Source organism: Misgurnus anguillicaudatus, chromosome 15, assembly GCF_027580225.2.
Source record: "Misgurnus anguillicaudatus chromosome 15, ASM2758022v2, whole genome shotgun sequence".
In the NCBI taxonomy this organism is placed as follows: domain Eukaryota; kingdom Metazoa; phylum Chordata; class Actinopteri; order Cypriniformes; family Cobitidae; genus Misgurnus; species Misgurnus anguillicaudatus.
This window is the reverse complement of record NC_073351.2, coordinates 26,304,906-26,328,902: the sequence shown is the minus strand read 5'-3', so window position 1 is coordinate 26,328,902 and position 23,997 is coordinate 26,304,906. Positions and strand designations below refer to the sequence as shown.

General features: G+C 38.1%; 1 protein-coding gene across 3 annotated transcripts in view; it reads right to left on the bottom strand.

Moving 5' to 3' along the window:
* Positions 1–1,001: 1,001 nt before the first annotated feature.
* The window catches only part of mtss1la (MTSS I-BAR domain containing 2a), a 34,656-nt gene continuing 11,660 nt past the window's right edge, over positions 1,002–23,997 (bottom strand). The window contains exons 1-13 of one of the 3 annotated variants that reach the window (XM_055173493.2): positions 21,730–21,793; positions 18,653–18,737; positions 10,657–10,748; positions 10,499–10,573; positions 8,752–8,909; positions 8,222–8,329; positions 6,738–6,835; positions 6,495–6,627; positions 6,330–6,404; positions 5,822–5,971; positions 5,388–5,546; positions 2,619–2,787; positions 1,002–2,284 (exon numbers count right to left, since the gene is read on the bottom strand). In XM_055173493.2, coding sequence (XP_055029468.2) covers positions 1,521–2,284; positions 2,619–2,787; positions 5,388–5,546; positions 5,822–5,971; positions 6,330–6,404; positions 6,495–6,627; positions 6,738–6,835; positions 8,222–8,329; positions 8,752–8,909; positions 10,499–10,573; positions 10,657–10,748; positions 18,653–18,737; positions 21,730–21,778 — 2,115 coding nt within the window. In that variant the 5' untranslated portion in view covers positions 21,779–21,793 and the 3' untranslated portion in view covers positions 1,002–1,520. Of the gene's footprint in view, positions 2,285–2,618; positions 2,788–5,387; positions 5,547–5,821; positions 5,972–6,329; positions 6,405–6,494; positions 6,628–6,737; positions 6,836–8,221; positions 8,330–8,751; positions 8,910–10,498; positions 10,574–10,656; positions 10,749–18,652; positions 18,738–21,729; positions 21,794–23,997 lie in introns of those variants that run through there. The other 2 variants (XM_055173490.2, XM_055173492.2) reach the window with 2 other exon arrangements.

Below are 23,997 nucleotides of genomic sequence, written 5' to 3'. Positions count from 1 at the left end.
TCCATTTTTGGTTCCCCAAGCACCAAACAACGTTTAAAGGTGCAGTGTGTAATTTTTAGAAGGATCTCTTGACAGAAATGCAAATTAATATACAAAACTAAATTATCAGGGGTGTACAAAGACCTTTCATAATGAACCGTTATGTGTTTATTGCCTTAGAATGAGACGTTTATCTACATACACAGAGGGTCCCCTTAAATGGAAGCCGCCATTTTGTGCAGCCATGTTTCTACAGAAGCCCTTAAGGGACAAACTATTTTACTAAGTTGTCTTCAACGATGACATGTTTGTCCGGTGACGGCTACCGTAGCTTCTCTATGTGTTTCAAAAGCTAGAGGTGAGCAGTGAACTGAGCCGTCGACTGCAATTCGCAACCTCACCACTAGATGCTGCTAAAATTTACACACTGCACCTTTAAGTCAAAGGGTCTTATAAAGGTGTTTTGTCAGGCTCCGTGGTTCCATAAAGAACATCCACACAATCTTACTGTTACACAAAATCGTCTTTGTAGTGTTTTAAGAACATTGACTACAAGATTTTTTGGGAACCAAAAATGGTCCTTTTCTGGCATCTCTTTGAATAACCCTATTTTGTACCTTTATTTCAGTGTTAAATGGGACTGTATGATATTAAGATACTCTGCTGTAGCATGAGATTTCAAAATATTAGGACAAATCGAAATATCAAGTATAGCAAATGTGTGCACAATTCCTGATAATATCATGGGTGTCAGTGAATACAATTGGCGAATATAATTTTCATAGCAGAAAATCTAACCAGATTTATCGTAAATGACACGTAAAATGTTAAGCATGAACATTGCATTGTAAAACATTGCAAAGTTCTCTAATACAACAAGTAAAAAAAATTGCTGTCTAAAGGAAAACCTGTTTATTTTTTTAAGCAACTACGCCATCTGCTGGACATCTTCTAAATATATCCAATGAAGAAAGGCACATTTGCCACAACTTCTTCCAATTAAAAATATCACTACACTCTGAATAGTACAAGTGATGTGCTTTATTTGGCAGTTTACAGCATGTGCAGTGGTTTGATTGTGTGGTCCATCTGAGTCTGAGTTGCGGTATAAGCAGTCTTGTGCTTTTCAAAACAGCTTTTCAGTTGAGAACAAGACTTTGGCTTTTTACAACACACGTGGGAAGAGAAATTTCTCGAAACGTCTTAACATAGCATAGTTACATGGAAGCAACATGAAGAACATAGTCATTACAATTTCCAAAAAGGAACAACTGGTGTAACTAGTATATTAATACACATTTTAAACATAACATTCTCACCGTTAAGGTCATAAAATGTCCGTCGTAATAATATGCCTGTGAAACAGATATAAGTCTGTTGAATATACCTACAACAATAATAGTCAAGATCAGTACTTGAGTCCATATACACTCAACACACAGATTCTGGCCTTTGGTTGTTAAGATGCCAGATTTTAACACTGAATTTACATAGTTTGACAACATATCAAGAGTCTCTGTGTAAGAACAGACGGTACTGATCTATCGCATGATCCTCGGTGCCGATCTGTCATTGCAGACAGTTTTCCTCAGACGCACCCCTCTCCGGATGGTCTTCAGTGGATCTTCTCCATCCCCCTCTTGTTCTTGTTGTTGGCCCTGGCTGGTCTCAGGGTCTGTGGGAAACGGGAACTGTCCCTCACCGAGCGCATGAGCACTGGCTACCAGCTCTCCGATCTTCTCCACCAGACTGTGGCGATTGGCTGCAAGTATCTGGTCTTCTTCTGAACTGAACCCTATGGCTCCAGGTTGTTGCATGTGGATGCTTCTGTCCAATCTACCTCCAGTGCTCCATGCTGGGTTAGGCAGACTCATTCGCTTCGGAGAGCCTTTGTAGTCCAGAATTTCCGAGTCGTCGGTATAAACGCTTTCCTTGCTTCCGTTGTGCTCAGGGGGAGGACTGGGAAATCCGGGTGAGTCGGGAACAGTGGGAGTCTTTACGGGAACAATAGGTGGCCGGATTGGGATCGGACCCACGATGGAGGGGGTGCGTCTGACGTTTGTTTTAGAAGAAGGGGTTCTGCGAATGGTGGCCGTTCCTGAGGATATGACGCTGCTTCCTCCACCTTTTCCATTGGTTGTGCCACCATGCAGCCCAGCGGTGCTGGCAGGCCTCTTTGACTGGATCATACGTCTGTAGTTCTGAGCAAGGTTGCTGTTGCGAGGGACGGTAGAGGATTTGTCAAAGTCCGTCTGTGCATCGTTTTCAGCATCGCCGTTCATAGAATAACAGTCGTATTCAGATCCTACAAAAAGAGGAGAGGTGTCAGGTCTTTGGGTCTTACAAACACTGTCAATGCATTGTAATTGTAAATGTTCTTTGATCTGTTATTATTAAAGAGATACATTAAATACATCAAATACTACAGCGTTCCTGTAGCTCAATTGATAATGCATTGCTTTGGATATAAGCGTCTGCCAAATGCATAAATGTAAATGCAAAGTACCTAAAAAGTAGTGAGCTGCCTACATTTAGTAACATAGGTTAAGGCAGCATTGCATGGCTCTTAGGCAATCCCAAAATGCATTGCAGTGAGAATGAAAAAATCCATCCAGTATGGTCTTCTGTGTGTAGATTACCTTGTGAGGGTATAGTGTCCTCTGAACATGATGGTGTAGTGTTCTGGGTGCTATATCCACTTGAGTACTGCAGAGAGTCACAGCTGCTCTTCTGCTGCTGTTCTAGACTCAGTCCACGAGTCAGAACCATAGCCAGCTCACTGGCGGCAGATGATGCTGGTTTACCATGCTAAGAGACACATAGAGAAAAATGCAGTTGATAAATTACAAGACATTTTTTCTCATTTAAAATTATTTAAAGGGTTAATTCATGTAAAAATGAAAATTGTGCCATTTATTCACCCTCATGCCAATCAAATCATTAAAGGAATATCCAATCCAGATAATTTACTCACCACCATGTCATCCAAAATGTTATTGTCTTTCTTTGTTCAGTCGAGAAGAAATTATGTTTTTTGAGGAAAACATTGCAGGATTTTTCTCATTTTAATGGACTTTAATAGAGCCCAACATTTAATACTTAACTCAACACTTAACAGTTTTTTTCAACGGAGTTTCAAAGGACTATAAACGATCCCAAACGAGGCATAAGGGTCTTATCTAGCGAAACGATTGTCATTTTTGTTTGAATGACATGAGGGTGTGTAAATAAAAAATAATTATTTGGATGAACAATTTTCGAACTTTGGTTTAAGATCTTTATAAATCACAGGTCTTCAACCTTTAGGCCAAGAACCTCTTAATGGATAGAGATGAGGAGAAGGGACCCCCAATATGTGTCAAATTAAAACTGGGTTTGCATGTGACCCTTGACCACAAAACCAGTCATAAGTAACATTGGTATATTTGAAGCAATTACAAAATTATCGATTATAGATATTAACTCTTTCCCCGCCATTGATTAGATAACTTGTAAATTAAAGGGTTCATTATAGTTGTGCGTATGTCCTACGGCGTAGCAGCTTCGACGTGCAAACACAGATGCAGACCGCTGGTAGGCAGTATCCACGCGCGTAACCACAGTTGCAGCGCGACCATCAATGAAGAAGCAGCTTGGCCAGTTTAACCCACAAACGAAGAAGAAAAAGTGACTTGTTGTGTATGTTTTGAGGAGACCAGGGGCCTCATTTTTAAAGCGTGCGTACGCACAGATTTGATCATAAAGCGTGCGTACGCAAAAATCCACTGCAAAGTCCATATTTATAAAAACTGTCGTTGATGTGGAAAAGTGCTTAGCACCACGTCAGGTTCTGAGCAGACGTACGCACTTTTGCTTGTCTGGTTGCTGCAGGTTTTTAGAAATATAAGCTATTCTTGCTGCTTGAAATTGGGTTTAAACATTGACAAGCGCTCTTTTATATGTCTATGACATTAATTAGGCATCGTTTAAAGGCGGAGGTTTGAAACTGCTCAACTGCGCACAAGTTCAAGATCATTTGCGATTTATAAATTTCACATCTGAAAGAAAGGGGTACGCACATTCTGCGCGTAAGTTCGGTTTATGAATAACACATACACATTTTTGATAAATGATCATAAGATCAAATGTAGGATGGTTTCTACGCAGCATTTTATAAATAAACAGCGACTAATGTTGCAGTTTGAGTTAAATCACTCCTCAACTTGGCCCATCTTTGTTCTCACCGTCGCAAACGGAAACACCTATGATGCAGGGTTTTTTACCTGATGGGAGGGGTTTTAGTTGACCAATCACATCGCTTGCGGTCCGCATAGAACTGACGCGCTGTTAAAAATTTTCTTACGGCGTAGACCCTATGCACAACTATAAATTAGACTTAAAAGAAAACGCCATTCCATGCCAATGACGAGTTTTTCTGGCAATCCGTATTTATGCTATTATCCACCAGGTGGCGCTCTTACTCAACGTATAAAGCCTGGAAGCAACCCCTAAGGGAAAACAGTTCAAACTCTGTGTATGTTTTGATCATCGTTCTGAATCTGATCTCTATCAAAAGTCCTTCACAAAAATTTAATTATCTCAGCTTTTTGCTCAAAATTTTGTATTTTTGAAAAAACTACCCATATTTGAGAGGTAATAAAAAGAGAACAAATGAAGATAGGATGAAGCGTGTTTTTTTTTTGTTTGAAAGCAGAGGGTCTGTTCTTTCTTTTGATATATTATATGTTTATTAAATGAAGAACATTTTCTGAAAAGGCATTAAACTTTTGAGAAAATCATAAAAAATGCTGGCGCTGTCTGGCAACTTAAAAAAATAATGGTGCGGAAAGAGTTAAGTAAAGATCATGTTGCATGAAGGTATTTTGTAAATCTCCTCCTTTAAATATATTAAAAATTTATTTATCATTAGTAATATGTTTTTCTAAAGAAAATATTTAGAAAAAATATTTTCAAAAAACAATTTAGATTTTTTTTGCTCCCTCAGATTCCAGATTTTCAAATAGTTGTATCTCGGCCAAATATTGTCCTGTCCTAACAAACCATGCATCAATGGAAAGCTTATGCAGCTTATTCAGCTCTCAGATGATGTATAAATCTCAATAAAAAAAATGACCCTTATGACTGATTTTGTGGTCCAGGGTCACATATTTTGTTATGGTGGTCACATACTGTTCACATTTACTGATAAATAGATTTTAACATTTTATTTAATCTAGTTATAATTTTTACTGTAAGCCTATTCATGCATTTTGTTGCCTAATTTTATTTTCCCCCAACAATTATTTTTAATTCAAACTATATTTGGAGGACCCCCGGTAATATCACCAGGGATCCCCCAAAAGGTCCCCGGCCCCCTGTTGAGGACCCATGTTATAGATTTAAGATGGGATATCAGTTTACTAGAGTACCTTTACTGTAATTTCTTTAGAAGTCATTCTGGTCCTGTAAGACCCTTCAGAGTGCATTACTCCATTCCCTCCCAGACCACTAGAGGGCTCTGCAGTCTCAGTCCTGCGCTGTCGGGTTGCTCCCATCTGCTCATACTGACCTGCCTTTGACCAGTCTTGCTGTGAGAGAAAATACGTCTTTAAAGTCATGTATAATATAACCAGATAGCACGGATCAACAATTTCTGTTTACTTATTTAGCCAACGTTGACTGGAACAAATCAACAAACATAAGCAATAAACCTAAGCCGGATGTTAGTTAATGATGGAAAGCGAATGATAAAAAACTAAATGGGATGAGATAAAACAAACAAAATATAACAAATAATGTATTGCACAACAAAGCTAAACAAAATAAGCAAAGGGTGACCAAATGGTCAAAATGAAAAACAAACCTTCCAGTAAGAAACCTTTGATGTGGGTGAAGGGGAGTTTGATCCCGGGGATTGGTTATAGGAAGGGGACGCAGGAAGAATGTAAGAGTGAGCCCTGATGGAGTCATTAAAACAGTGAGCGGGACGAAAGGTAGCAAAAGATGAGCCGAACTGTGGATGACAGGATGGCTAAATCAAATATTGTGAAGTATTGATCAAATCAAAACATTGATGGAGATTTGTTTGCCGCATGAAATAACATTCCCAGATCAATTTGACTTATCACAGTATGTGAAGGACCAGGAATGTGTATGAAGAGTAAATGGTTAATTGTGACTTCATGTTTGCTGACTTTAATTGGTTAAATTAAAGGAACATTTACATAACTTATAAACTTAAAGAAAATAAAGAAACATTGCAGATGGAATTCTATCAAAATATCAAAACATCACATAATGACGTTTACAGACATTTATATATAACTAAAACCTTAATCTAATGTCCAGATTGAAAAAAAAAATCTACTTACTATTGTAGGAGAGCCGCACTCACTGACAGATTGACACGTTTCTGAAGCCTCCGAGGATGCAGAACTGGATGACTTCTGTTTAACAGAGATAAGAAAAGAGGGGTCATCAATAAGTAATAAAACAGACATAAACGACAACAATAAAAAGACTAACTGGCTAATGACCTGGCTAGTGATGTCAGACGGCATAGGAGAGGGAGGTTTAGAGTGCATATTGACATCTTGTGAGACAAATCCAGAATCGTGAGAGGAGACGCTGCTCAGGCGATGGGCGCCACCTGGTGGCAAATGCACCAAACTGAGAGCAAGACAAAGGAAGCATTAGTGTTAATCTCCAAATAAACACACAAACTACATTTGGAGTCCATACAAAAGTGTGCCAAAAAATATATAAAAAATACAGGGTACCTGCAAAGGCTGCTCTTCCTAGAGCCGATACTACTAGGAGAAGAGGGAGGGGTTTGATAGGACCAGTTGTAATCAGAACCCTTGAGATCCACAATAACCTAATGGGAAAAATCGAATGATTTTGAGACACTGTGTCTGTGTTTATGTGTTTGAGTCTAAGTTTTTATAATCTTTTATGAATGTCCTTATTTATATAGTGAACCATACACTCACGTAAAGGATTAATAGGAACACCTGTTCAATTTCTCATTAATGCCATTATCTAATCAACCAATCACATGGCAGTTGCTTCAATGCATTTAGGGGTGTGGTCCTGGTCTCCTGAACTCCAAACTGAATGTCAGAATGGGAAAGAAAGGTGATTTAAGCAATTTTGAGAGTGGCATGGTTGTTGGTCCCAGACGGGCCGGTCTGAGTATTTCACAATCTGCTCAGTTACTGGAATTTTCACGCACAACTATTTCTAGGGTTTACAAAGAATGGTGTGAAAAGGGATAAACATCCAGTATGCGGCAGTCCTGTGGGTGAAAATGCCTTGTTGATGCTAGAGGTCAGAGGAGAATGGGCCGACTGATTCAAGCTGATAGAAGAGCAACTTTGACTGAAATAACCACTCGTTACATTCGAGGTATGCAGCAAAGCATTTGTGAAGCCACAACATGCACAACCTTGAGGCGGATGGGCTGAACAGCAGAAGACCCCACCGGGTACCACTCCTCCACTACAAATAAAAAAAGAGGCTACAGTTTGCACTAGCTCACCAAAATTGGACAGTTGAAGACTGAAAAAATGTTGCCTGGTCTGATGAGTCTCGATTTCTGTTGAGACATTCAGATAGTAGAGTCAGAATTTGGCATAAATAGAATGAGAACATGGATCCATCATGCCTTGTTACCACTGTGCAGGCTGCTGGTGGTGGTGGTTTAATGGTGTGGGGGATGTTTCTTGGCACACTTTTGGCCCCTTAGTTTCAATTGGGCATCGTTTAAATGCCACGTCCTACCTGAGCATTGTTTCTGACCATGTCCATCCCTTTATGACCACCATGTACTCATCCTCTGATGGCTACTTCCAGCAGGATAATGCACCTTGTCACAAAGCTCGAATCATTTCAAATTGGTTTCTTGAATATGACAATGAGTTCACTGTACTAAAATGGCCCCCACAGTCACCAGATCTTAACCCAATAGAGCATCTTTGGGATGTGGTGGAACGGGAGCTTCGTGATCTGGATGTGCATCCCACAAATCTCAATCAACTGCAAGATGCTATCCTATCAATATGGGCCAACATTTCTAAAGAATGCTTTCAGCACCTTGTTGAATCAATGCCACGTAGAATTAAGGCAGTTCTGGAGGCAAAAGGGGGTCAAAGACAGTATTAGTATGGTGTTCCTAATATTTCTTTAGGTGAGTGTATAAAAACATCACTGTAAATGGTTCTGTTTTAGCATACACACATAATTTTAATGTGTATTTAAGCACCTGTTCACTGCTCTCTGGTAGTTTATGTGGGTCAGTGGTCAACACAGTAAGGTCATCAATAATGGCCTGGAGGTGCGTGGCTTCTCCCAGCATGGCAATCTCACCGTTCTAAAAAGAGAAAATTAACTTCGACTTTAGATTCCTCCTTGCCGAAATTTACAACAAAACTCGAACAAAATCAACAAACTCACACATCACACATCAACAAACTCCTAAACGGCACACAGGCTGCATACAAAACCAAATACTTCCAAGATTCCCAGAAAGTGTGGATCCATCCTGGAGTCTATTTCTATCTGGGTTTCCTACCCGCATTAACTACATTTTGTACATCTTCCAGCTGGATCCCAGAGAGCAGACGACTCCGGGCCGGATCCGTTGCGGCTCCAGCCCAGAGTCGTCTGCTGTCTCGATGGACACTTTACTGTCCTATGAGAACATACTATTTTAAGCTTATTAGGTATTTACTTATACAGAGTATGTGATTTTGGACACAGCCTTAACCAAAAACCTCTGTCTGGCATTCTCACCACTACAGGTTGCAGGAAACTGATGAAGGTGCAATAACGCCCCCTTTCCTCAAGCAAGGCTCGGCGCACGGCCTGTTTTTCAGTCTCCTCCATTAGCAGGTACATGTCACTCACATCCTGCATAGCACTGTCCAGCTGAGGTTGTAACCCTCCTCGACCTGAGAGAACCGGATAGGGAGATACAGTGAGTCAGTGGGATATATAAAGCAGTATACATCCATTACAAACAATTACACCAAGATGAAGTGATTTATGACCTGAAAATGATACAATATGACGCATGAAATGTTTAATGTAGATATCAACAAAGATTAGGGTGGATAATGGCACTGCTGTGGGCCTTCATGCAAGGAAACATTCACAACCATACAGTATAATGAAAAGAAAAAACATTAACAGAGTTGCTCTTTATCTAAGCACCGCATGTGATGTACTTTCACAAAACAGATTTTTGTTATGTCTGAAGATAAGGATGACAATGAGATGAGGACAATTTGTGGATGATGGAATTTTCTGCAGTGCTTTACAAGGACACCAAAACAGTCTCATGAAACAAATGCTGTTTTAATGAAATGAAATGCTGGCCATGCGAAACATGCATGAAGCGATAAAGGAAAAGCCTGAATACATACCTGGTACTTCTATAGTTTATAAGCAGAAGCCAAGCCAATCACAGTATGAAATAGAGAAAGAAAGAGGGGCAGAGGAAAAAGACCATTTGCCATGAAGAGATTGTAAAATTGTAAGGGAATGCAGGGATATGCAGTTGCAAGCAAATCTGTTAAAAGCAAAGCTCTATGCGCAAGGAGATCATTACATTTATTTATTATACTACACATTTAGTTCACCATAATATGAAACCATCATCTAATTTCAAGCTTGCTTTCATGTTGCGTTTATCCATAACATAAAGAGGCACTGACACAAAGAAATACATAGTCACACAAACACACGGCTAAAGTCATTTTTGGGATTTCATGAAGCTATAGTATACAGATTTAGAATGACATGGTACACAAAAGACAAAATTGACAATTTTCTCATCAATTTTCTCATACGTAGCTTCACTATACGAAAACTTTTATATGTTGTTAAAACAATTGTGTGTCGCATCATTGTGTGTGTACACAACCCTGTAACGATAAAAATCTGCCCACTCCTTTTTTTCAATTCCCGTAACAGTCTCATGGGATGAGCTGTTGATGTTTTCTGAGAAAACTGACCTTACATTGCGCAGGCCCCGCCCACAACTGTCCAAAGACCACAGTTAGGTCATCATTTCTAATTCAAATCTTCTTTACATAATGTATTACCACACGTATATTATGAACAATCAAGTAAGGTGATTGTCTTATTAAAAACAGTATATGTTTTCCTGCACACCCAAAAATCTTCAACATGGTATGATAAATTATCTAAGTTATTTGGGCGGACACATTTTAGGGACAAAAAAATCTTGAAAAATTGCATTATTAGGTGACCTTTAAATTCTATTGACCACAAAGGAAGTATGCCTTTACTACTGGAACAGTTGCATACCATTCCGTGCTTTTAAGTCTCCCATGACCTTTAACCTTACTGCTGAACCTCATAATCTTTCTTTGACCTAATTAATCTTGACATCAGAAGTCAGCATGCAAGAAGGGCTGAGAGAGAAAAGACCCTAGCACTGACACGTATTCATTAATACTCAAACATACTGAGAGCCGTAATCCTCTGAAAACAAGGGAAGAAACCAGTGACCGACCTTTTCTGGCTTTCTTCTGCAGCTTAACTGTGTCAGATGATTTCTTCTTGATCTCCTGCCTAGAGCGCTTGTACTCTGATGAACAGAAAGTGGATGTCACTTATGGTGTTTAAATTGAACAGGTTATCCTATTGACGATCATAATAAATCAGGCCCACCTTTGGCGTGGTCTTTATCAAGCAGGGCAGCGGTTTTCTTCCACTCTTCTATCTTGTCTTGAAGTGGGACGATCATTTTTTCCATAAGAGCGCTATTGTAAGGCAAACAGAGGAATAATGAAACAACAGAATGGGTGAAAACGTGGTCAGCCAGCATCACTGTGCTATTTAAAGGGACACTCCACTTTTTTTTAAAATATGCTCATTTTCCAGCTACACAAGAAAGGGACACTTCACCCATTTGCATTAAGTCAGTCATGTTTTTGAATGGTCATGCATCATTTACTCAGTTTCGCTAAGACAAGAGAAATACAGATTTCAGTGTTGCACTTCCTTCTTTCAATGATGTAAAAATCATAATTTCGCATCATTGAAAGCAGGAAATGAGTCTACAAACACCCCTTTTCTCGGTCAAATAGGCACTAAATTCGGAATCGATGTTACATTTCGACTCCAAACATGACGCACTTTCAATAAAGATTAATGTTTCTACGGGTGAAATGCTCCTTTGGAGGAACGCGCCCAGATTTTGGGAATTTAGCTTATTCACCATATCCCCCAGAGTTAGATAAGTTCATACATACCTTTCTCATCTCCATGCGTGCTGTAACTCTGTCTGATGCAGCCCCCCCAGCTTAGCTTAGCACAAAGACTGGAAGTAAATAGCTTCAGCTAACATACACTCTTAAAAAAAATGGTTCCATATCGAACCAGAAATGGTTCTATCACCCGCTTCATATATGGAACCCCCAAATGGTTCAATATAGAACCACTTTAATGGGTTCATTAAAAAGAACCCCAAATGGTTCTTTGAATCAAAGTCAGATGGTTCTATTTAGAACCATTAAAGGTTCTTTATTATTATGAGTAATTTATTATTAATAAGAAATTATAACCGATCTAGAAAATTATAAAAGTTTACTATTTATTAATTGTATTATACAGAAATATAAATCTATAAAAATTACTTAAAATCACATCTCTTTATTCTGTATTAGACAGCAAAACTTTAGTTTACATTTAAAATGTCTCATTACATTCAACCATTTAGTTATTTAATTATTTCCATTAAGCATTTTCACTTTTTAATAAACATACATACGTTTATATATAAATTATATATATATAAAAAACATCTCTGTATTAAACAGCTAAACTCTTAATTACACTATACATAAAAAAAAAATCAAGTTATTTCCCTTGCGCATAGATACTGTACAGTATATGCAGTACTAATTTTTAGTAACCTTTACATGTGTCTGAAATTATGAAAAGAAATCACGGTAACACTTTACAATAAGGTTCATTAGTTAACATTAGTTAGCTACATTAGTTAACATAAACTAATAATGAACTGCACTTATACAGCCTTTATTAACCTTTGTTAATGTTAATTTCAACAATTACTTTATTTAAATCTTGTTAACATTAGTTAATGCACTCTGAACTAACATGAACAAGCAATTAAAGCTTAAATTTTTATTAACTAACATTAACAAAGATGAATAAATTCTGTAACAAATGTATTGCTTATGGTTTGTTCAAGTTAGTTAATACATTAACTAATGTTAACTAATGAACTTTATTGTAAAGTGTTACCGAAATCACAATGCATTTAAAGACAATTCATGAACAATCTATTAAATAGAATGACAATTTACACAAGTTGATTGTACATTTGTTTTGTACAGGTATTAAAACTTAAGCATATATTTTATAAATTAAAGTCACTGTGTGCTTAATGGCAAAAGGGTATTGAACATTGAGGAGAAAAAAAAACGCAAACAGTTGTCACGAAGTGACTATGCGGGGCGGAACCAAAAGGAGAGTGAAGAGGTTTCGCCCGGCCCGGTTTGTACAGATACCGGCACTTCCGGGTTCCCCGGGAATCCCCGCACTCGCTGAAACAAGGCACAGCTGTGTGAGTGGAGGAGGATATAAAGAGAGAAGGTAGAAGTTACTGGAAGGGTCGATTTTCGGGCGAGTCAACTTCCGCCTTGGGCAGCACAACGAAGACCAGCCTCCGAAGAGTCCGCAGGCTCTGCTGATCCGGCGACCGCTAGGTAGCGGGCGGAAAGAGTGCGGGGCTGGTCCGGGCGAAAGGACGGCGTGGTTGTGTATAGGAAGTTACTTGTCAGAGTGAAGTTTGATCGCGTTGGATATACGCTGCAGATGCCGGCTGGGTTGTTAGTCCTTCGGGTGCTGAAATACGTAGTTCTGCTACGGCTAGGAGCTGTGGAGAGAGAAGAAACACTGTTCAACAGTCAAGTAAGAACCTCTTGAAACGGAAATACACAAAGCTTTCTTGAAGTGTTGTGCTGTGTGCTTGTCGTCTGTACTCACCTTAGGAGTGTCTTGGACCTTTGTGGATGCCATCATGGGCCACCTCGATGGTGTGTGCCCAACCCACCCAGATACGCTCTGTAGCGGTGTTCCAGCTGTAGTCACGTGGAAACCCCTCCAACGTCCCTGGCCCCGTAATACTCCCCCTGAGGGCGAGAAGCGAGATTTTTACATTCCCTTTCCCATTCCCCACTTTAGCTTTAAATAATTTAAATAAAGTTTCTATTTCTATATTTTACTTATCTCTGGTTTGTCTGGTCATTGGGGTGCTTTGGGACCTCCTCGAGGTGGAACTAGGAGGAGCGTGATCCGCGACAGGGGCGGTTCGCTTCTCCGACCTGTGACACAGTCATTCCACAGCCTGTGATGTCAATGTCTTCCACATATTAAGTTCACATTGTCCATTATAAAGTTGATACTTTCAGATTTGAGAAGATCAGGAGAGCCTTTGAACACTATGGTTGGTGTGGGACCTTTGGGTTCCTGTAAAACAAACATTTCACCTTTTAAGTGCTTTTTACCAATTAACAGAAGCCATCAAATAGACTTAAAATTATCCCATAATAACACAAATAAAGTATGACAACTAGGCAAGGGACACTCACGAACCAACAAGACTCATAATAATTGATGTGGAGCTGTATGCTATTTAAGGGTAAACAGAGTAATATTTTTATATTTACATTGAATGTTACTTTAAATAAAGTGCCTCAAATGCTAACTAAATTACAGAAGACTATACTTACACTATTTACACAGTCAAGGAAGCTGGGATTTTCTTGAAATAATGCTTGCAATAACATAAGTGCAGCATTCCTCACCAGACCTACAAAGATACAAATTATTGTACATTAGGTACAGATATCAATTACAGGGACATTTTACTCAAAAAAGAAAACTCATTCACTCACTCGTTATTTCAAATGTTCACAGCTTTCTTTCTTCAGCAGAACACTAACACAAAAAAGATTTTGAAGAATGTCTGTAACCGAACAACTCTGCTAGCAATTTAATGGACACAAAACCAATGCAGGTCAATGGGCACCATTGTTGTTCGATTACCATACTTTTTCAAAATTTCTTCTGTTGTGTTCTGCTGAAGAAAGTGACGGCAATTTTAATTTGTGGGTAAACTTTAACTCTTTCTCAGCCAGCGTCCCCTTATTAACAAGTTTACTCTTCAATGGCAAGGAAAAAGTTTATACTAACATTATTTTCATATTTTCACTTATACAATTTATAGGTGCTAGAACCTTTACATTGACTATGCAAATAAGGCTACTTTACACTGGACAAAGAACAAGCACCTTCTGTGGTTTCCTCTCCAATGAGATTGGCGTAGAGATGTTTTTTACTTCCTTCTTTTGCACTCCTGATGATGTTTGGGGCCATTTTATCTCGAATTTCGTCTCCTTACAACACAGCTGTCTTATTGTGCTTGGCAATTTAATTTAAAATGACAAAGAAATAAAGCAGGACTGTAACGTAATTCATTAAAACCAGGAACAAAATGTATTTAACAGAGCTTTTATAACTGACGGTTGACGAAGCCCGTCAGTGCTTTAACGTTACCAGCAGTATTTTTTAACTGAGGTAAATATTATAAATGTAGCTTATAGTATCACTATTTAGCACAAGACCTACTCTTACAAAATAAATATTAACTAATTATACTAAATATTTCAGTAATATCGGTTCAAAAATGTAGAAAGTTTACTTATCTCAGGGTACAAACAAGCAGAAATGCCGGTCCGGAGTCCGAACTCCTCAGTTTGAAAAAATAACTGTCACGCCTCGAGCCTCATCTTCGCGTTTGGTGGTGGTCTGGTCTGCCTTCTCCACATCATCACCGCTCTGGTTTAATAAACAGAGGAATATAAACACACACACATACATAAATAACATGTTTAATATAATAAAGCTTGACGGTGAAAGATTGTATACCCTAAAATTGCCAAATTTCCCTCAGACATCACACGTAATTGAATTAACGTTAAACACTATTGGGCGGTTTTCTCGGACAGAACTTATCACTGACTAAAATACTGACATCTGTTAACATATGAGTGCTATTGTTTTGTCTCAAAATGCACGCCAGTATTGTATTTTATAAGGTTTGTTTGTAAAAATGTCCCAATTATAATTAAGACGGAGTCCTAAACCCTGTCCGGTAATCTTAACTAAAATAGCTCCACTTTAACTCGGACAAATAACATAACACACACTTTAAGTCGGTCACATAACATAACACACCTTTATATAACTTATATGTTTACAAAAACGTCGAGTATTTGCGTATTTGCCAATTAATATAGTCTAAAATTAACATTTATTTACAAACACTTACCTGACGTGACCTTGAGAAAACGGCTGATGACTTGTGTCGTTGTGGGAAACAGTGAGTGATTCCGGGCTGTTACATGCGGAATGATCTCAGATGAAATGACCTGTGATTCAGATCCTTCCGAGTTAAGTTAAGACATTTTAAATTAAAAACTCACGCACATACTGTACATTCGCGCGCACGCGCGCGCGCACACGGGTACACACACGGGCATATTTAGAAGTTTTATTTAAGATTGTTATGATATTGGGACTATTTCTCCACCCGCTCCTTCAGCTCTGAAGTTCAAATTCGCATGCAGTCCGGTTATAACAAATGTAAAAGATATGAAACATCACTCAACAGCAATATCAATTAAGTGCAATCCTAAAATATGATTTAAAACATAACCCTTTCATTGTTAAGTATGAGAAATTAAAATGAATTAAATCGCATGTTTGAACGCCACAGAGATATCAGAGCCAGCAGTCTGATAGGCTTGCCGAGGAGAGGCTGCGCTGGGCGGGGTGTGAGCGCTTAAGTATCTGTGATTTTATGGAGCTTATATGGAGCTCATCTACGTCCGAAAGTGTCCGAGCACATTTTTAAATAGACGCTATCTTTATTAACCGACCGCATATTTAAACTTTAAGCACATACATTCACGCATGAACAACTCTTACAATTACATTTTGTGACCAAATAACAGTAATATTATGAGCATTTTGTTGTCAGGAAACATAGCTGTCATAAGTCCACATATTTACCAGATTTGTCTTAATTAGTTCAGTCAACACTAGCCATTCTGAATTTTGACTGGATTTGAAAATAACCATTCATTCATTTAATATTTTAAACACAGATCTTCTCAACTAGCTCAAGCAAAACAATTGGTTTAACTTATATATTTTTGCCCATCCAACATTTCATTAGTTGGATTTTTTACAGTGTACACTAAATATTAGTAGCCTATTTGTTGACTCTCTCTTTATTTGACCACAACCTATTGACACAAAAAGGTTTGTGAATGAGTTGTGTAGGTTTGTAAATGAGTTGTGTAGGTCTGCAATTATTGTGTAATCTTTAGTTTACACTTCAGTCACAAAATGTGAATTATAGAACCATTTTAATAAAAATGGTTCTTTGCCTTCCAAGGGTTCTATATGGAACCCGTTTTTTGGTAAAAGGTTCTATTGGCCAAGTATAGAACCCCACGGTTCTATATAGAACCTCAAGGAACCTTTTTTTTTTAGAGTGTACTGCTCCCAATAAGTGACAAAATAATGCGAACATTTTCCTATTTATGTGCATTGATTTGTATAGTCACACCGTGTACAGATAACAAGGTCATATGAGACACAGCGATCTTTTAACAGTATATATATATACTGGGAACTATATTCTTAGAAGGCGAAGCACTGCTACTTGGGCAGAGTGATTTGCTCACAGCACCTGAGAAGCCCCCTGATGAGGAGCAGAGAGTTCGGTCAGAGTTGTGCAAATCATTCCGCCCAAGTAGCAGTGCTTCGCCTTCTAAGAATATAGTTCCCAGTATGTATACTGTTAAAAGATCGCTGTCTCTCATATGACCTTGTTGTTTGTGCACGGTGTGACTATATAAACCACAACACATAAATAGGAAGGTTTTCTCATTGTTTTGTCACTTATTGGGAGCACTATGCTAGCTGAAGCTATTTACTTCCAGTCTTTGTGCTGAGCTGGGCTAGAGGGGGCTGCGTCAGACAGAGTTACAGCACGCATGGAAATGAGAAAGGTATGTATGGACTTATCTAACTCTGAGGAATATGGTGAATAAGCTAAATTCCCAAAATCTGGGCGTGTTCCTTTAAACATTTGATTTTTACTGTTTTGGAATCAATTCAGTTGATCTCCGGGTCTGGTGGTACCATTTTTAACATAGCTTAGCACAAGTCATTGAATCTGATTAGACCATTAGCATTACGCTAAAAATAAGAGTTTCGATATTTTTCCTATACAAAACTTGACTCTTTTGTAATCACATTGTGTACTTAGACCGACGGAAAAATAAAAGTTGTGATTTTCTAGGCAGATATGGCTAGGAACTATACTCTCATTCTGACATAATAATCAAGGGCTTTGCTGCCGTAAGATGGTTGCAGGAGGGGCAATGATAGTTTGCAGCAGCCGAAAATAGTCCCCTTGGTTACTTTCAATAGCAGGGGACTGTTTTCGGGCAATGCTTAATATCATAGGAAAAATATCGAAACTCTTTGGTTATTTTTTAGCGAAATGCTAATGGTCTAATCGGATTCAATGGATTGTGCTAAGCTATGCTAAAAGTGGTACTGCCAGACCTGGAGATCAGCTGAATGGATTCCAAAACGGTAAAAAAAGTGGAGTTTCCCTTTAAAGAAACAGTTCACAAAAAAAAAAAACATTTATTACACACTGTAAAAAATCCAGCTTGAGTTTGTTGTTTTAACTTCATGCTGCATTTTTTACAGTGCAGTTTAATGTGCAATTTGTAACTTTTAGAAGGATCTCTTGGCAGAAATGCAATATAATATACATAACTATACTATCAGTGGTGTACAAAGACCTTACATAATGAACTGTATTGTTTTTATTACCCTAGAATGAGCCGTTCTAATCTACATACACCACGGGTCCTCTTACATAGATGACATCGTCATGTTTCTACAGTAGCCCTAAACGGACAAACTGTTCTATAGATCGTGTTTCGTTACTAAGTTGTCTCTGACAATGACGTGTTTGTCCTGTGGTGGCTACCGTAGCTTCACTGTGCTTTGAAAAGGAGGGGTGAGCTGGTTGCAATTCACAGTCTTACCGCTAGATGCAGCCTAAAGTCCCACACTGCACCTTTAAATTTTGTCATAGTCGTGTATAGTCATGTTGCTTACTTTCATAGCACTTTATAGCGCTCATTGTTTTTGGAGGTTGACCGTCCCTGTCCCCATTGACTTTAATTGTATTAAACAATTGTAAACATTCTTCCCAACACATAGTCACAAAGCATAATCATAAAGGTTTGGGAGTAGTAAATACAGAAGGAGGAAAATAATGATTTATAATAATGATAATAATATTTTTTAACTTACTTTAAGACCTTCAAGCTCTGTATCTATTTATATACTCCTGCTTTACTCTTGGTCTCTCTAAAGACAACACATTAAAGCCTTAGAGGAGACTGATTGATCTATGGATGTTTGCTCATCTCTGCAGTGGAAAATCAATGCCTGGGATAGACATCAAATCCTATCTCTGCCGTCTAAATGGCGGGGAGTAAGGCATGAAAGTAGCCGCGTCATAGTTGGGTCGATCACTTACTTTGTGAAGTGCCGCAGTTTGGCCTCGATACTACGGTGACGCATGCACATCCGAGTTAAGGCAGAGCCGATGTCTCTGGTAGCACCTAACAAAGAGAAATGAAGGATTTTTAAATATTTAAGTTTTAAATGTCAAAACTGCCAGTTTCATCTTTAAAAACATATAAAACTCATTTATATGTAAGTTAAATGCATTGGCCACAAGGGGGCAGAATAAGGAGCAAAAAGGCAAGTCCAACAGAGATAAACTAAACACTTTTATGAAAATTGGAGATAATTGGCCATATTCACAAGAGACAGAACTTTAAAGACCGCAAAGTGCTCTTCTCAAACCCCATGGCTCAGATCCATCAAGCAACGCTCCCATTGGTGACCTTGAGCATAATGGTGTTAACTTTCCTCTCCAGCAGCCATCTGTAATTAAAATGGGGTCTTAAGTTGTAAAGTCAACCCTGTTTGGGCCTTGACACAACCAATGCTTCATTCAATCTCACTGCCATATCTGATGAGATATAGCCCTGTCGCTATCAGGGCCAGTAGGTCACAGTTTAGCAAAGCTAAGGTCCCCAACACAAAGCATTTCAAGATATGGATATGTAATTATCTTAAAGTGATGATACCAAAATTACAAGGTACACTCAGGACCTAATATGTTTGGGCATGAATGTCTTATGCATTTTCCCATGAGGTGCACGCTTTCCCGCTGTGTATGCAACTTGAAAAGGGAGCAGCCCAGAAGAACAGTACTGCACCTTCTCCATCGAACCTGGTCGAAAGGGAAAAGGAGGGAATCCGGTAAAGGGATATCCCCCTATTCTTTCATTCTGTATCTGCCTTTCCTGTCCGCTCATGTTTCCCAAGCACTATTATTACAGGAGAGAATGAGAGAAACCAGTAATAACCTGCCCTGCTATAACACACACAGAGATATACAAAAACAAGCTACTGAAGAACTGAAACACCAGAAGTGAAAGCTTCATACGTGTGAGCTCATCTCAAAATGAGTACAGCAGCTCTTTTTACAGAAGTAATAGAAAATACTGCAAAGTACAAACATTTGATGGATTTAGAATTTTTTTAAATCAAAATCCTATTTCACATTTGCTATGAAAGCTCCATAGTCTAAACTTAAAAATACAAATAAAAAAGACTAATGTCTAAAATGTTCCTATAGATGTAATTGATAACTGGTGGAGCATAGTGCTGGGGATGTCAAGGTCATGCGGTTGAACTGATCAAATGTTATGTAGCTCATCTGGTACAGCATTGCATAAACAGTGCAAAAGATTGTGGTTTGATTTCTAGGGAATACTTACATTAATAAAAAACTTATACATTGAATGCACTTCGGATAAAAGCATCTGCCAAATGCATAAATGGTTTAAAATGTCTGCCAAATGCCATTTAATGTTTCTGCTTCTAAACTGAAGAAAATGAAATCATGTTTTGATACAGAAATCATTTCATGTTTTTTACAAATGAGCATTTCACAGTTTGGCACATAGGGTGGGGTGCAATGACAGACTGAACGATTGCCAAACCAGGTGATGGTAAAAGGAAAGAAAGGTTGAAGATCAGCCAGCTGAATCTGTGGTCTGAGGGGCTGTGCTCAGGAAATGATACTAAAAAAAACTCCCATTTGGCCAAGACCCACGAGTTCATCTATAGTGTCTGTCTGCTGAGAAAAGACCACTGTCAGCACACTGTGTACTTGTGCACGTCTCACATCCTTTCTCAATATTCTTCAGCAAACAAAATCAAGTTCACTGCTGCTGGTGTGGAGACGTAACAGACCTGTTCCTTAAAGGGATAGTTCACCCAAGAATGAAAAATGAGTCACTATTTACCAATCCTCATGTTGTCTTGTATGAGTTTCTATGTTCTGTTGAATACAAAAGAAGATATTTTGCTAAATGATGGTGATGGTATCTGTTGACTTTCATACTAGGAAAAAACTAATACTATAGAAGTCAATGGGTATCGTCAACTGTGTGCTTACAACCATTTATCAAAATATATTACAGCTGTATGTGTTCAACAAAATAAGGGGTGATTCTCACGAAATCCAGACTTAGAAGGTGTCCAGCATCAGAATTTTTAAAAAGCCCTTGAAGTCTTTTTTTGCACATATAAGATTAAGGTCTGAACTTACATAACCATTATTTTTAGAGGATTTAAAAAATATTTCCTATAGAATTATTTAATTTTTTTAGATTATTGTTATCAAAAATTATCATTACCGCAACATGATATTACATTAAATATATATACATTTAGAAACTAGTTTCGGTAATGAGAACTAAAAAGTTGTCTAGGTACTATGACAATCAAAGTTTCAACATTTATCTGGAGAGAAAAAAATAAGAACTGCTTACCTGGTAGCCATCTTGTGTGTCAGTCAATTATGTCCCTTCCAAATTTTTTTTTTTGAAAATGTTGGTTCCTTGAGGGCTTAAACAATGAGATTGAAAATTGTTGCGGAGGATGAGAAAATTGGTCTTGGACACATTTATATTCCTTATTATTGTCTCTACATTTACCAATGATCACCAAATACCACATGTTTCTATACTGTTAATGTTTATAGTATAACATGCACTGAATTATTTTTTAGATTTTGTAATTATAAATTTTCCATGTCAAAGAACCCAAATCCAGTCATGGACACATTGCGGTAATGAAAATTTTCCCCTTAAATGTGGAAAAAACAACAAAATTGGTTTGTATGATGTCATTTGAAATCATGTAGTACATGAAGAGATGTTTATAACTGTATGCATCTTATATTTTGATACTCTTTGCATTTACTTTTTTTATCAAAATGTTTGATGACACCTCATAAGTCTAATTTTGCAAGAATCACCCATACAAGTTTAGAACAGCATGAGGATGAGTAAATAGTTTCATTTTTAGGTGAACTATCCCTTTAACGTAACGAAATCTCCACAAAACACGTTTCAGCGCTACATTCACAGCTGCGGTTTAGCTAAAAAATTATAAGCTTTTTATCTCAAAAACAGACTCTCTCAACGTCACTGCTAAGTCGATACACCCAAATGCACACACACACACACACACCTGCCAGCATCCTCTTCCCTTCCCTTGAGGGATCAGCTGACAGCTCCATCCTGAAAGCTTTCAGAGACTTCCTGTATTCAGACGTCCCCTGGACTTCCACCCTGACTGGACACGCGCAGCTTTCACAGCCTTCCCTTTCAGATCACAAGACCCCGAGCTTCAGATGCTTCATTCAGACTGCCCATGCACCTGCCCATGATCTGCCGATCTGTGCCAGTGCAGGGATCGCAAGCGTAATCCTTCAGAAATGAATAAGTGGCTCACAGACATATAATCAGAGAAATGTGATTTATTCTGTTACAGAAGAAGGAATCCGGCTTTAATGAAGTTCAGATTTATCAAACTCCTGCAGGAATTGTGTTGGTAACACAAGCAGACATAGTCTTATTTTAGTCCTACTGCTAAATGGACAATTTCGTCAAATTTACAACAGAACAATACAAGTGTGTGCTTCGAGGTACTAAATTATTTTCTGCCCATTAAAGGACAAGTTCGGTATTTTAAACTTAAATCCTCTTAAAACAGGGCTATATGATAAAATAGAACGGATTTGACTGAAATTTGGACATATGATGCTGGCCCGAGAATTTTCGGGTGTTTCCCACCTCTGCAATGGGTTTATAGGTGCACAGGAACAATCCTTCCTAAAATGCATTAAACTTTCGTTTACAAAGACGTGAAACTCACCGAGGGTTAGGGGTGTTCACTGATATGCACAAAAATCGCTGCAAAAGATGCTTTCCAACAGGTGTTTTAGCATTCGTTGTAAACTTCTGGACCTATTTTTCCAAACTCCTCACACCCGTATATTCTTCCGTTAAGAGTTGAATAATAAACACTCCAGACCAGTTGGTGGCGATAATCCACCTTTGCCAATTGCAAGAATAGAAACAAAGTTCCCGGCGCAGAATAATACCGTACCTCACAGCACATCTAATACAACTCAATGGAGTTGTACAAAAACTACAATAAAACCTGTTGGAATGCGTCTTTTGCAGCGATTTTTGTAAGAGCATATCAGTGAACACCCCTGACTTTGTAGATGTGAGCAAAAATGTGTCATTTTGGGTGTGTTCTTTAACACGCAAATGAGTTGAAATATGCACTAAATGGCAATGTCGTAGTTGGATAGTGCAGATTAAGGGGCGGTATTATCCCCTTCTGGCATCACAAGGAGAGCCAAATGGCAATGAGCAATATTTTTCACATGCTTGCAGAGAATGGTTTACCAAACCTAAGTTAGTGGGTTGATCTTTTTCACATTTTCTAGGTTGATAGAAGCACTAGGGAGCCAATTATAGCACTTAAACATGGAAAAAGTCAGATTTTAATGATATGTCCCCTTTAACTCATCTGTGATTAAAATAGGTGGAAAGAAGATAAAAGTGTCAGTAATCTACCCAGAAAAATATTTTGTTTTCTTTTATGTAAAACAAGTGAAGACGCTATCGTTTCAGCCATAACATTTGATAAAGTAACGGCCTTCATAAGATAGACATCAGATTAAAAAAGCACATGTCCATGAATGAAGACACTTGAAAGAGATAGACCCAAAAATGTAAATTCTGTCATGATTTTCTTACTCTCATGTTGATACAAACCTGTATACGTTTCTTTGTTCTGATGAACACAAAGTAAGATATTTTGAGGAATGTTTGGCCCCATTTACTTCCATAGTAGGAAAAAAGAAAACTATTGAAGTCAATGGGGCCAATGATCGGTTTGGTTACATGATGGCAGAATTTTCATTTTTTGGCTGAACTATCCTTTAAACTGTTTTACATCCTAACACTTTACCTCCTTTCTTTCTTTCTTTCTTTCTTTTTATTTTTAATGATAACTATTTTATTGCATACAGGATTTTTTTATTCATACTTCAGCAGATTAACTTTTTTTTAACTATTGTTTTTTCTAGATTGTCCTAAAAAATGACTATTTTTTATATTTTATTATTTAATTTGTTTGTTTGTTGCCCTATTGATGTTGCCTTTCTCATAAGGACAAAACTAAATAAGAACCAAGTACATATTGCACCAAGTACATATGGCATTAAATATCTTGAATATTCTCTTTCTCCTTTCTTTCTTTCCTGAAAGCAATATTGTAAATACAGCCACATGTTCCAGCATTAACCTCAAGCATTAATACACAAAATGAAAACAAACTTGCTCAGCATTTCCCTCTCTCTCTTGTTTTTTTAACCGCCTGAAGATGTCTGTGAATCGTCCTGGTTTTTATGTAACAATCTAATAAACAGAAAAGCTGAAT